The following is a 13,107-nucleotide window of genomic DNA, read 5'->3' on the forward strand; positions in this document are numbered from 1 at the left end:
TCTCTCTGCAGAGGGCTCACTGGGTAGGGAGCAGTGACTAGAGAGGGGGTGGCACCCAAGGCACTCACTCAAATACACATCTACACCCATAGACCTAAAGGTTGGCAATCACTGTATATGCAGAGCGTTAAGAGACCATTCATAAATTTGCTCCATCACCTCCATCATCTCATTCTGTAGCATGTGTAGATAGGACCTCTGTTTCTGCAAGACAGAAATTCAACAGGTGCAACTGGCAAGCAATAAACAAAGTGAAGCAATGCTTTAGCTATTATCAGGCCAGGTAAAATGACCAGGGTGGGAAGGGAGTGTGCCTTTGAAATAACAGCAGAGAGTGAGCTGAGCTCTGGTTTTTACTGGTGAGTCACAAAGCCTGCCCCAAGGGAGGATTACAAGAACTGTGCTACCACAGCCATCTTTCGGAAAGAGAAGGCAAATTTAATCAGCAGACATATCAAATAAAGCAAAAATGGGGGACGTGGTCTCCTCCAGATGCTGTTGGACTCCAAGTCCCACCAGTCCCAGCCAGCATGCCCAATGGTCAGGGACGATGGAGGCTACAGCCCAGCAATATATATGAAGTGACACAGGTTGCCACCCCCTCCCCGGGGTGGTGGGGGCTCAAATTTAGTTAGGACTGAGAGCTGAAGGCACATATTTCTTTTAAGAGGCAGTTTTGGGCCTGGGGCTTGCTGATCAGAAGGTCGGCGGTTTCAATCCCTGCAACGGGGTGAGCTCCCTTTGCTCGGTCCCTGCTCCTGTCCACCTAGCAGTTCGAAAGCACATCAAAGTGCAAGTAGATAAATAGGTACTGCTCCGGCAGGAAGGTAAACAGCATTTCCATGTGCTGCTCTGGTTCTCCAGAAGCGGCTTAGTCATGCTGGCGACATGACCCAGAAGCTGTATGCTGGCTCCCTCGGCCAGTAAAGCGAGATGAGCGCCACAACCCCAGAGTCGTCCACGACTGGACCTAATGGGCAGGGGTCCCTTTACCTTTACCTTTGATTCTGGGATGCTTCTGTAATCAGGCATGGCAAAAAGCAAATATTGCCTTCCAAAAGGAAACAGTAAAACGGAGTTTCATTCATTCTTGCACTTCCCTCAATATCTCAGAAAGACCCTTAAATAGCAGTTTTCACCACTGAAATTATTACAATTGAACTAATTAATTGTTCAATTGCTTAAAAGGCAGGTGATTAGCCAACTAAAAATATTTAATTGGTTTCCTAAGAAAGGAGAGGAGCAAGGTGGATAAAGAGAAGCAGGGAAAGTGACACAGGTGCTCAGTGCATTGTTTTTCACTTGTATTTTAAAATAGCCACAGAGAAGCTCCCATTTTGATCAGTGCAGCAGCACTATGAGTGGAGCTGTTTAACCCCTGCATCCCCACAGTGGTGTTTCTCTGCCCTAGATGCTCCCACCCCTGCTATACTTTGGTGGAATTAGCACAGCTTCAGGTGTGCATGAGTTTGGTGAGGGAAATGGTACAGGATGTAACAGTCTAAGACACCATCAAAATTAGATCCCTCCTGTGGCTGCAGTAAAGTAAAAACAACAACAGAAAAACATCAGGAGATCCAATCATGGATCTCTTGCATCACATCCATTTGGCCTAGAGCAGGGAGAGGGGAACCTGTGGCCCTCTGATATGTTGCTGGACTCCAGATCCCATCAGCCTTAGTCAGCATGGCCAAAGGTCAGGGAAGATGGGACTTTTTGAAGAAGAAGGGGGGGCAGATTAAGACAGACAGAGTCAGAGTAAAGGCTCATATTATGTGGGCTTAGAAGATTGATCCACATTGTTGTGCTCAGCCCCAACAGACCATTTCACAAATGGTTGCATGCAGAGCAGCCCAAGACATTTTGCTGCCAGAGGCTGAAGACAAGATCCTTCAGTCCACCCGCATTTAAACTGGAAGGGCAGCTGAATTTTACTTCAGCACTGGCGAGGGGACAGCACCCTCCTCTGCACCAGAGCGGAAGCAAGCTTGCTCTTCAGGGCATGTGCAGCTCTGGCGTCAACATTTTGCCTGTTTCCCTCCCCATCTGCTGCCAGAGTTGTCAGCCTCACTCTGCCTAATAGTAGAGCCGCCTCTGGCTACACGAAAGACATGGGGGTGCATGAGCATGGTCCCTCAGCATCCTATAATAATAACCCTCCACAGGCTCTGTTAAGGCCAAGGTAAGATGAGTGGGTGACAGAGCAAGAGAGCTCTGGGCAGCTGTGGGGTTACTTTAACCTCCATCTCTTTGCACAGCTCATTCACCCTGCAACAAATTCTATGCAGGAACGCAACAATGGCTGCAACACTGGAGCAGCTGCTTTGCATGTCCAAGGTCCCAGCCTCAATCCCCAGCACCCCCATGTCCTTTGTTGCTGCCAGTCAGTGTTGACAGTACCAAGCTAGATAGACCAACTGAATCCACTTTATTTACCAGCACCAGACATAGGAGTCTTTCTATTATTATTATTATTATTATTATTATTATTATTATTATTATTATTATTATTATATCTTTGCTGCTTCTGCTGTTGTGCATGAGGCTTACCCCCTTCCCTACCCAAGTATCATTATTTTTAAAATAAAAATGGCCACTCTAACCTTGGCAGGCATAGGCTGCCTACGTGTCATGCATTTAAGGCCCATGGCTTCCCTCCAAGAGTCCTGGGAACCATAGTTTGTTAAGGGTGTTTGTAGATCTGTGATGGTAAACTACAGTTCCCATTATTATTTGCAGTGGGGGCCCATCTACATTAAATATATGGTTTGCAAGCAGCCTTAACCACAGAGTTGGATTACAGAAGCCTTTTATGTCTTCCAGACAGAGCAGAGCACAGGAGACTCTAGTCCCAATTATTATTTTCTTTCCACAGCCTTTTTAACCTTACATTTTCTCTCCCCACCCCACATTGCTGCTTCCTCTCCTGGAGCATCCTGGGAATTGTAGTCTTCAGAGCCAAGGCCTGTTCTCACTACCACTTCAGCACACCACCACTGCCTGAAAAGCAGTGTGGACTTCCTGCCTATGGAAAACCAGCCCCATGTGCATCCGCCAACATATGCAGGACTTGTCTTCTTAACCACGTGCTGGGAAGATTCATTTCCCAGGCAAGCACTTCCCAATGAGTGCTTGGAAAGCAAACTCTGCCCGTGTCAGCCAGTGGTTTTTACAGGCCATGGTTGTGTTCACACTCCTGTTTACTGTGCCCTCGTTACATTTCCAGTTCTGGGGATTTAATTCCTGTTCACACAACAAACTGCATCTGTATCCCAAACGGTTATGAAATATTGCTGTTTGATGTGTTGTTTCTCAAACCAGCTTCATGCTAATTGAGGTCCTTAGCTGATCCTGATTTGTTGATAGCCAAGGTGTGAACACCTTTGTGTAAACACATTGGTGCCCTGGAGTGTACACAAGCGGCAGCAACAAATCTGACCCTAAAGAAGCCATGCTGATGTGAACAGCTAGCGGGGAAAGACCTGTGCAATGCTTGTAAGGCAGGAATGTGACCTCACACTAGGAATAATAAACTTTCGCACACAATTGTGGCACAACCAAATGGTTGTTACAGGAATAGGCCCTTAGACTGCAGGTTGTTAGCTCTGCGGATTTCAAGCAGTCTTTCTTGGAACTGTAGAATATCTTCCGTGTTTATCAGAGGTTCCTTGGAATACAGTAATAATTACAGACAAATACCTCCAGAAACATCTTCTACTCTGACAGCCCCCACTTCCCTGCTTCAGTGCTCAGCAGTAGAGTTGTCACATTTTGCCTATAACTATTTTAGCATATGGGAGTGGTGAGTGCTTCTGAACACCTGCAGAGTTTCTTCCACTGCCCCTCTTGGCATGAGCAGAGTGTCACTTGTGAGCAGAATACCCTGCTGCCTGCCCAACAACTGCCTGGGTGTGCTGGGGAATCTGGTGTCTGGCATCCTGCTCTCAAGGGAGTTTGGTACCCAAACTGCTGCACTGCCTGTGAAGCTGCCCTGGCAGAAGACAGCAGGTGGCCAAGATGGCTGTGAGGGAAGAATCTCAGGGTCTTCTTTCAGCTACCTGCACATCCTTGGTGAAACAATGCTCCCTGTTGCCTTTTTGCCCCTGCAGAAATGGTGCCAGTATACTCTCCGCCAGTTCACAAAAGAAAGCAAGGACAGGCTTGCAATCTTCTCCCCTCACATCCCGTTTTTTCATAACATGCATCATTACCTCCCTGCACCCGTCATTCCACACTGCCAAAGGCTTTTCTCTGCCTGCTGCCTGCTGTATCCATTTGCTCTGCACCGACTTAAAAGCCAAGATGGTGTTTGTTCTTTTGGTTTTACAAATACAGTAGAAAAAGAAAGAAAGAAACATGTTTGTTCTGTAGTAGGTCATTGGCAGTTCAAAATAGACTTCAGCAGGTGCAGTGGATGGAGCAGCAGGCTGTGTGGTGTATGGTGACTTAGTGTTCTTGCATGCACATGCCACTGCATGTGCACTAGAGACAAGATAAAAGACTCTTAATATAATTTTCAAAATCAATTAGGAACATCTTACAATAAAAATGGATTTGTACCCCATCCCTCCTCCCAGCCACTCATTCACAACACTGTGGAATCAGAGCACACGTGCTCATGCATGCCTTCAATTGCAGTAGAAGCGTGGAAACGCCTTGTGGCTTCTGAAAGACTAACAACTCTACCATGGCACAAGCTGAGTCCATAGATGGATGAAGTGTAATCCTCAGTAGGCACAAATATATCCATGTGAGTATAAAAGTGGGTGGGGAGGAAACATAATGGCTGGGGTTAAAGGGGAAAGAAATGCAAAAAAGGGCATTTTGTGACAATAAAATTCAAGCTGAAAGGTTTGGCAAGCAAACACAGTGACCCTTTGCACCCACTTTTGCCAAACTGGTACCTACATCTCCCCTCTGCCCTGCCAGCATGTTGGCAAAGGCTAGGTTATGCTAGAACGAATAAGTTACCGGTAACATTCAGCGCAAGGATTAGGGAACCTTGTTCTCTCCATATGTCTCTGGTCTACAGTTCCCTTCATCCCTGAGCACTGACCATGTTGAATGGGGCTGATGAGAGGTCAACAGCATGTGGGGGGTGGGGGTAGGCAAAGGTTCCCCATCTCTGCATTAAGCTGACGCAAAGTGTTTGTTGGTTTTGCTGCTGCAAGAGACTAGCATGGCTGCCTCCTTGGCTAACAATTAAAGTAAGCAGCCAGAAAGGAGAACTATGCAGTGGTTCAGTAAAAGTCAAGTTGGGTGGCAAGTATCCTTGCAAACCAGCAGGCCATTCCATTGAAAGTGATGCCCAGAGCACATGGACCCGGGTGATTCAAGCAATGCTCAGAGGCTGTGGCTTAGGACAATGAGCTCAGGGAAGGGTGCAAGAGATGGCAGCATATACAAGGCAGCCTTTTGATCTTCTGTTCAGCATGGTGCTGCACACCCAGTGGGAGACAGCTGGGGAGCAGGGCTTTGGCTGCAGCTGCTTAGGGCTGCTGTGTGTCTGCCGCAGCCTTCAAGGCACTGACACCCTCTATCTTGCCCTGCCGTGAAACAACAGCCTTTGCATCCTGACACATCATCCCCAGCAGGGATCCAGAGCCGCCTGTGTACATCACCAATCCATGCTCCCTATGGTGCACACATCCTGAAGCTGCAATCTCTAGGACAATGCAGGATGCCCAAAGCATGCATTACAGTTGGGGGTGTGATGCAGAGCAAGTCAAGTGGAGCAAGTAGGGCAGACCACCTAGCACCCCCATTGCCCCTGCTTCAGCCAGATACAGTCATTCCTCAGCCCCCTTCCTAGCTTGCATAAGATGTCCCTAGAAGGGAAATATATTTGTAGCTCATTTTCCCAGCATGCACATCTACCACATTAGCCAGCCTCAATCCAGCTGGGAGCTGAATGTAAGCCTATGCACTTAACTTGCTGTGCTATTATAATAACCCTGGTGGTGCCATTGGGGTGTTTCTGAGTCACCCTGTTAACCAGCCGGCCTCAGAGACCCAGAGAGCCTCTACAGGAACCAGTCATTCCAACAAGAGAGAATGCTACTCTGTGCTTTTTATCTTTCCTTTTATTGAGGGCTTCTTACCTTAAGAAGTATTTGTGCAATTGTCTACCAAATTCAATCATGTCAAATGGGGGGAAATGTGATATGTATGTCATTAGGAATATTAGAATATTTTGGCCAGCATTTTGTTTTCCAATAACAGCCAGCAATCTGTATCTGAGAGCCTCATAGGCAGGAGTTAAAGCCTTCTCCTGTTCTTGATCACTGTTACCTGATATTATACAGGTATACTGCCTCTGTACATGGGGTATCCATTTCCTGACCATGGCTAGTTGCTGTGGATTCCCACCCAACCCCATGGACCTGTCTCATCCTTTTGTTGAGCCAAATGCCATTGTCCACTCCATCTTGCAGCACTGAATTCAGTAGGTTACATTTGTATAAAGGAGGTAACTGATTAACTACTCAGAAGTTTGGAATTTCTATGCTATTTGCTTGCAGGATAGATGATGATGATAGATAGATAGATAGATAGATAGATAGATAGATAGATAGATATAGAAATAGATGAGAGAGAGAGAGAGAGTTGCAAATTCACAACAGATGGCCAATTGCCCTACTGTGACAATCCTCAACATTGGCAGCCTGGGATTTGACACATTCAGGCTGCAGAAATCACATCTTGCTAATTCACATAATAAACTTAACATTCTTCCCTATTGAGTATCCTGACCTCTGTCTAAGTGAGGTTCCTCAAATCTCATGCACCTTCACACATACTAACAACAGCAACTGCAACCACACAAGGGCTTAGCTGTCAACCCTCCCTGCTGTTCCCCACTGCTATAATAAGGGAATTTTCTGCAAAAAAGGGAAAGGTTGACAGTTGTGCACAAGGGCTGGCATCTCCATGCCAAAAACCTCCGGATGGCAACTGGCACATGGACCATGCAATGCTGGAGTGATGGCTTTGGGGGGCCTGTGCCAATTGGGAACAGAAGGAGCAGGGGTGGAGTGAAAGAGCAAGTGGGAGGGACTATACCATGAGAGGAAAGGGGGTAGCTGAGTATAGCAGCATATCCTGCCACGCATAGGCAATCACAAAACACAGATACCCAAACCTGATATATCACAGGTGAGTGAAAGCCGGTCATAAGTGAGATAGAGCCAGGCAGGAAATTAAATGGCTACTAGAGGCTATTAATAAAAGGATGATCCATCCAGTCTGGTTATATATAAATCGACATTTTTGTTTAAGGGACTTGTAGCAGGATTCTCGAAGCTACCAACATAAGTCTAACCAAACTGCGGGAGGCAGTGGAAGACTCTGGTCCATGGAGTCACGAAGAGTCAGACACAACTAAACGACTAAACAACAAGCAGGATACTAAATCCTTCTTCTTGGAAGTCAAATGGTTAAAAATATGCTTAAAAACACTCCCACTGAAGCCAAGATTTTAAAGTGGTTTGTACATTGTGTTTGCATAGAATCTTGTCAATGGTTTCACTGGGTTTATTTCAGCCTTGCCTTAACCACAAGTTGTCCCACACAGATGATCAAACAAACCATGGCTTGTATCTCCAACATTTCTTTTCTTTTCCCACTGCTTCTGCTTCATGCCTTTGTAGTCTGGTGAGGGCCTAGGGTGGGTTGGTGCTGGGTTCACAGATAATGCCAAGCCATAGTTAAAACAAGCCAAGGTTATGAACCAACAACAAAAGGATAGCTTCAGAAAATGATTAAGCCACTGGGCAGGGTTCACATAAACCATGGTTTTAATGTCATTCCACAAGGGCCTGCAGGTATAAATTCAAAGAGTCAAGGAAGCACCTGCATATAGACCAAATGTACACTAACAGTAAGCCTGGTTACTTCAGAATTGCACCCAGAACAATCTTATCAACATACTCTGTGTCATGGTGCCCCACCAGAGAAAGACATACTGGTAAAGCCCAATCCACTAAAAAGACATGTGAATTAAGGAGCCCCCTGCAATCAGCTCTGCAGGGATGCACCACAACTTCCCTAAGGTCACCAATGTTTTTTCTAGCAAGACTTCCTTTGCCTGTGCCTGGGATGTAGAGCTTGAACAGAGAAACCACATGGCCTGAGATTGGGAGCTTGCCTAGTGAACCACCTAGGAATGTGTGTGTGCCCAAGCCACAGTGCCCTCGTCCGACACAGAAGGAAATAGGGCTGTGCCATAGCCATGATGGTGAGGTGACTAAAACGTGGCAGAGATTGATCAAGCTGGAACCAGGTAGGTCTCCATTGGCCAATAGTTATTAGAGCTAACCGCCATCTGTATTGGCATTCTGCCGGCCTTTGAAGACACACCGGTTTACACAGGCATTCCTTTGATGTCTCAACCCAAGTCTCCTGTTTCAATTGCTGTATTTTTTTAACGGGTATGCTTTAATTTTAATTTATTTTAATTTATGGATTTACGAATCTATAGCTTAATGTTTTAACAGGATTGTTTTGTTTTGTATTTTAATCAATTATTTTTATGTATGATAGTACTCACTGATCTGAATTTCAGTCGCCTCTTTTTTTGTCTTTTCTTTTCTTTTTTCCTTTTGCTGTTCACGACAACCATTGTGTGTTGGAACCCACTGCATGTTTATCAAAATATGAGTACCAGCACATTATGATTTTGTTTTGTTTTTAACCAAAACAGGCACTGCTTTAAATTATGGTTCTTTACATTTTAATTTTCTGTGTAACTAGTTTTTCATACTTTATGTTAGTTTTTTTAAGGTGCTTAGGAGCCTTTTGGCAACGGGAGGCGCTAACAACAACAACAACAACAACAACACAGCTTTCCTTATTCATTTCTTTCTTTCTTTCTTTCTTTTGGTAAGGCTGCCACTCTTTGTTGCCCCCTTTGCCCTCAAGTGTTTGAAAGTGAAGGACTGTTTTGAGTTAATCTGCACATCCAATTCTGCCTTCACACAAACACACACAGAACAGGAGCAAACTCTGCCCATAACTCTGCCTATTAATTACAGGCAGAGCTCTTGAAACATGAGCAGTCCATAAAAATTACAAAGAGGCAGCAAGGCCAGTATCTGCTCTGTCTGGCAACTGCATGGATAATGGAGGACTGAAAACCATTGAGGTTGCAGACCAGAGTGGCCCCACAGCTGCCAGAAATATATACAGGCATACCTTGGGTTGCGCTCGCTGCGGGTTGCATTCCGCGCCGAACCCAGAAGTACCGGAACAGGTTTCAGCACTCGCACATGCGCAGAAGCGCCGAATTGCATCACACGCATGCACAGACACAGCGGTGCAGGTTGCGAATGCTGTGGGTTGCGAACGCGCCTCCCGCACGGATCGCGTTCACAACCTGAGCGTCCAATGTATTTTTCTTTTCCAAGAGATGTTCCTCTGTTTATGAATAACGCCCAATGTATAACTCAAAGGCATGAAAGGGAAACCTTGAATGATCTTGGGAAATGCAGCTTCCTGTGTGCCACTGGGACATAAATATGCTGCATGAGAAACTTGTAGAATTCATAGAATCATAGAAGTGTAGGGTTGGAAAAGACCCTGACTCAAAGGCCATCTAGTCCAAGCCCCTGCAAAACAGGAACTTGTGTGTGTGTAATTGCTTGAGTACAGGCATGTCCAAAGTCTGTTTTGGGGGCCCAATCCGACCCGCCAGTTGAATTAATCCGGCCCCCGTGGCAGCTCAACAACTTTGGTCGGCCCTCACGCATGTTCACTTCATCAAATCTGGCCCTCTTTGAAAAAAGTTTGGGCACCCCTGCTTTAGTATTACATAGTTACTGCTGTATCCTAAGGCTTACTATGTCATGACAACCAATCATCTATTTTAGCCAGCATCCTGTTATGGACAGTGGACAGTATCAGGTGTTATAAAGGAGGTATATAAAACAGCTTGCACTCCTTCAGTTTACACCCATTCTACAGGTTAATTAGATCACCTCGGGGCTGATTCACAAAACTATTGTTTAACTAATGGCGAAGTCACAATGAATTGGCTTTTTCCTTTCCTCCCTCCAGGGGATTATGGCGCATTGGCAATCCTCCTGAATTCTCTGAGATGGACTGAGCTTGCAGGTCCTGACTCAGCCCACTTACGTTGATTTCCCCACATTAAAACAAAAACAAAACACAATTGTGCAAACTGGTGCTCTCCTAATATTCCTGCCTGCCATCAATTTGTCTAGCTCATTTTCTAATCCAGTTATACAGTTGACCATTAGCATATTCTGGGGCATTCAATTCCAAAGCTCAGCAGTAGTGCTGTATTTTCTAGTTAAAAGTCCCTATTTATTTTAAATTATGTGCGCATGTGCTCATTTCATCTGATCCAATTCCATGCACAAGGACTGATCCCATTCATAATGGAAGCATTGTGTTCTCCATCCTCTTACCCATCAGTCTTGTTCAACTAGCCCTTCTTGGTTATCAAAACCTCTCAAAATCATGATTCCCTTGGGAGAGTTCACAGAGTCCATTTCTCACCCCATAAGGTTGCTCTGACAGAGAAATCAGGGGAAGGCGAGAGAAGGCCTGCCCCAACTGACGTCCACCCTGGGATTTTAGCACTGGAAGCAATGCTCAAGGGACTGATGCCTTCATAGGCTTGTGCTCCCTGACTGGTGGGTCTCAGAGTCCCTGTATAGAAACCATGGATAAATGGAGCCTTCTCTTCATGTTGGCTTCTGGAAAACTGGACAGCCACGCCACTTAAAGGCCAGAGTGGCCCAACAGCTGGGGCTAGAGAAGGTCACCCAGCCAAGGAAGCCGGAAGGTTGAGGGAAAAGAAGGCAGAAGGCAAGTGTAGGCTCTGGAAGAGCCAGGAGAGAACTGACGCCTGTGCTGTAGCCTCTGAAGGGAAGGGAATCTGGGTTAAGGCATGGTGGGGGCAGGAAGGTGAGTCTGGAGGGAATGGGTCAGACTGGTGTGTCAAACCAGAGAGTCACATTCTCTGGAGACGTGGAACAAAATTAGACCATGCAGTGCAGCCTTAAGAACAATACTGGCTTTGGTTGTGATCATTGTTTCACCAAAAAGCTTAAGGATGAAGCCAGACAGTTCCCCTTCCCCTTCATCTTCCATGAGCCTGGGGAGGGGGAAAGGCAGACACAGAGAGAAGCATCTTCCATTTTGCCCAGATAACTCCCTGAAATTCCTGTTCAATTATTCAGAACTCCTCCATACCTTAGCAAGGCCAGCCAACCCAAGATGCAGGCTGGGAGGGCAGCCAAATTGGCACTCACCACCACCCAGCTGGCATTTTGACTTCTCAGCCTGATACAGGTTGGGGCTGCAAGACAAATGCTGGTTGCCCCCCCCTTTCTTTTCTTTTCTTTTGGTAAGCCGTTTGTGTTAGAAGAACTAAGCACCATTTCTTTCCCACAGCTTTAACACACACCAACCTGTTTCACCTGGAAATCTCTCCCCTTTCCTCCTCTTAATGAAAACATGGTCTACAATGACCCTGAGCTGAGTTCACCTCTGGTGCAGACCAAAGGGTATATCACCTGGAGGCCATCAACGTCCACCTGCTGTCTCACACCTTCCTCCCTCTAACCCTTTCTTTGTTACCTCTTGCCGCCCTGCCAGACGGGCAACAGATACTCAGCACAGACACAGATGGGGCATGCGGCAACAGAAAAGTGCAAAGGGAAAATAAGAAGAGAAAGTGAGGGGGTGATGCAATAGCTGAGAGGGGGGTGGATTTTGGGGTGGAATGACAGGTCGGATGAAGAGGTGGAAGAGGGATGGATGGGTGAACTCTAAATGAAGGTGGGAGCATGCAAAAGTGAGAACACTGCCAGGAATGAAGACATGCACTGCAGTGCGTGCATGATAAGGGGCTGCCTGCCTTGTTGTGCGCTGTGACAAAAGGACGGGGGGGGGGAACGGCAGGGTTAAAGAAACTTTGCAACCTGGTGCCCTCCAGATGTTTGGGCAGTGCTGGCTGGGGCCAATGGAAGCTGCAGCCTGAAACACCTGGAGGGCACCAGGTTAGCCAGGGCTGGGCTAAAGAGCATCTACCATTTTGCCAGCTTGCCTGGCACCACGGTGTGCTTGACACAAAGGTGCCACTCAGTGTGGAAACAGTTGGGTGGGGGGAAGCCTGCCTCTGAGGAAACATTTGCCACAACTTGGTGCCACGACACTCAAAGTGGCCAAGGCTTGGGGAGGGGAGAAATGATAGAGATGGTTTTTATCACCATCCCGTTGGCCCCCTCTGGAGAACTGGGAGCGGTGATGGGGAGGGGGTGGGATAGATAATCCTTTGTCTCCTTCAGGCGGAAGGAGGAAGGAAGGGAGGATGGATGGATGGAGAGATGGAGGGAAAAGCGGGGCGGGAGGGATGGCTTCTTCCCCATCTCCCCTTGCCAGCTCCTTACCAGTCTGTCCCTGGCTCATCCACCACCAGCAGCACTTTGCTGCGCCCCGACGACCCTCCGGAGCCGGCGCCCCCCACGACCTGCTCGCTGAAGGTGGCCGCCGCCGCCGCGGTCGTCTGCTTCACGGCGTTGGAGAGGGAGGAGAAGAAGCCCCCGGCCCCGCCGCTGCTGCCCGCGCCCGGGCTGGGGGCCGACGGCGGCCTTTCGGCGGGCGAGACGCTGCCTGGCGACGGTGAGGTGGCGCTGGGGGGCGGCGGAGGGGGCTGCGGGCGCTGCAGGTCCGTCATGTAGCCGTTGGGCAGGTTGGCCATGAAGTTGCTGTCTGAGAGACGCCTGCGTAGGTAATTCATGTTGGCGCCGGGGGCAGGGGGACTCCTAAGGAGGGAACCCCCTCGAGCGATGCGTCTCTGGGTGGGGTGGGGTTTGCTAAGCCTTCCAGGTGGGATCCCCACCACCCCCACCCCCAGATGACTGCTGCGCGGAGATCTCAGGGGTTGCCCACCTAAAGGAGGATCCAGAGAACGGCCAGCCTGCCAGGGACTTCTCTAGGGGGGTCGTCTAACGGGGAGAGGCAGCAGACCTATCTCCTGTAGGGAAGATGAGACTGCTCTTTTTCTTTTCTTTCAGCCCTCTGGGATCTTTTGCTTCTGAAGGGATTTACAGGAGGAAATCTCCCTATCTCTAGCCGGGA

General features: G+C 47.7%; 1 protein-coding gene across 2 annotated transcripts in view; it reads right to left on the reverse strand.

Moving 5' to 3' along the window:
- The window catches only part of SYN1 (synapsin I), an 84,507-nt gene extending 71,741 nt beyond the window's left edge, over window positions 1-12,766 (reverse strand). For both annotated transcript variants that reach the window (XM_033172960.1, XM_033172961.1), the window contains exon 1: window positions 12,417-12,766. In XM_033172960.1, the coding sequence (XP_033028851.1) occupies window positions 12,417-12,766 (350 nt within the window). The remainder of the gene's footprint in view (window positions 1-12,416) is intronic.
- Between the last annotated feature and the right edge of the window lie 341 nt (window positions 12,767-13,107).

Source organism: Lacerta agilis, chromosome 16 (assembly GCF_009819535.1).
Source record: "Lacerta agilis isolate rLacAgi1 chromosome 16, rLacAgi1.pri, whole genome shotgun sequence".
NCBI lineage: Eukaryota > Metazoa > Chordata > Lepidosauria > Squamata > Lacertidae > Lacerta > Lacerta agilis.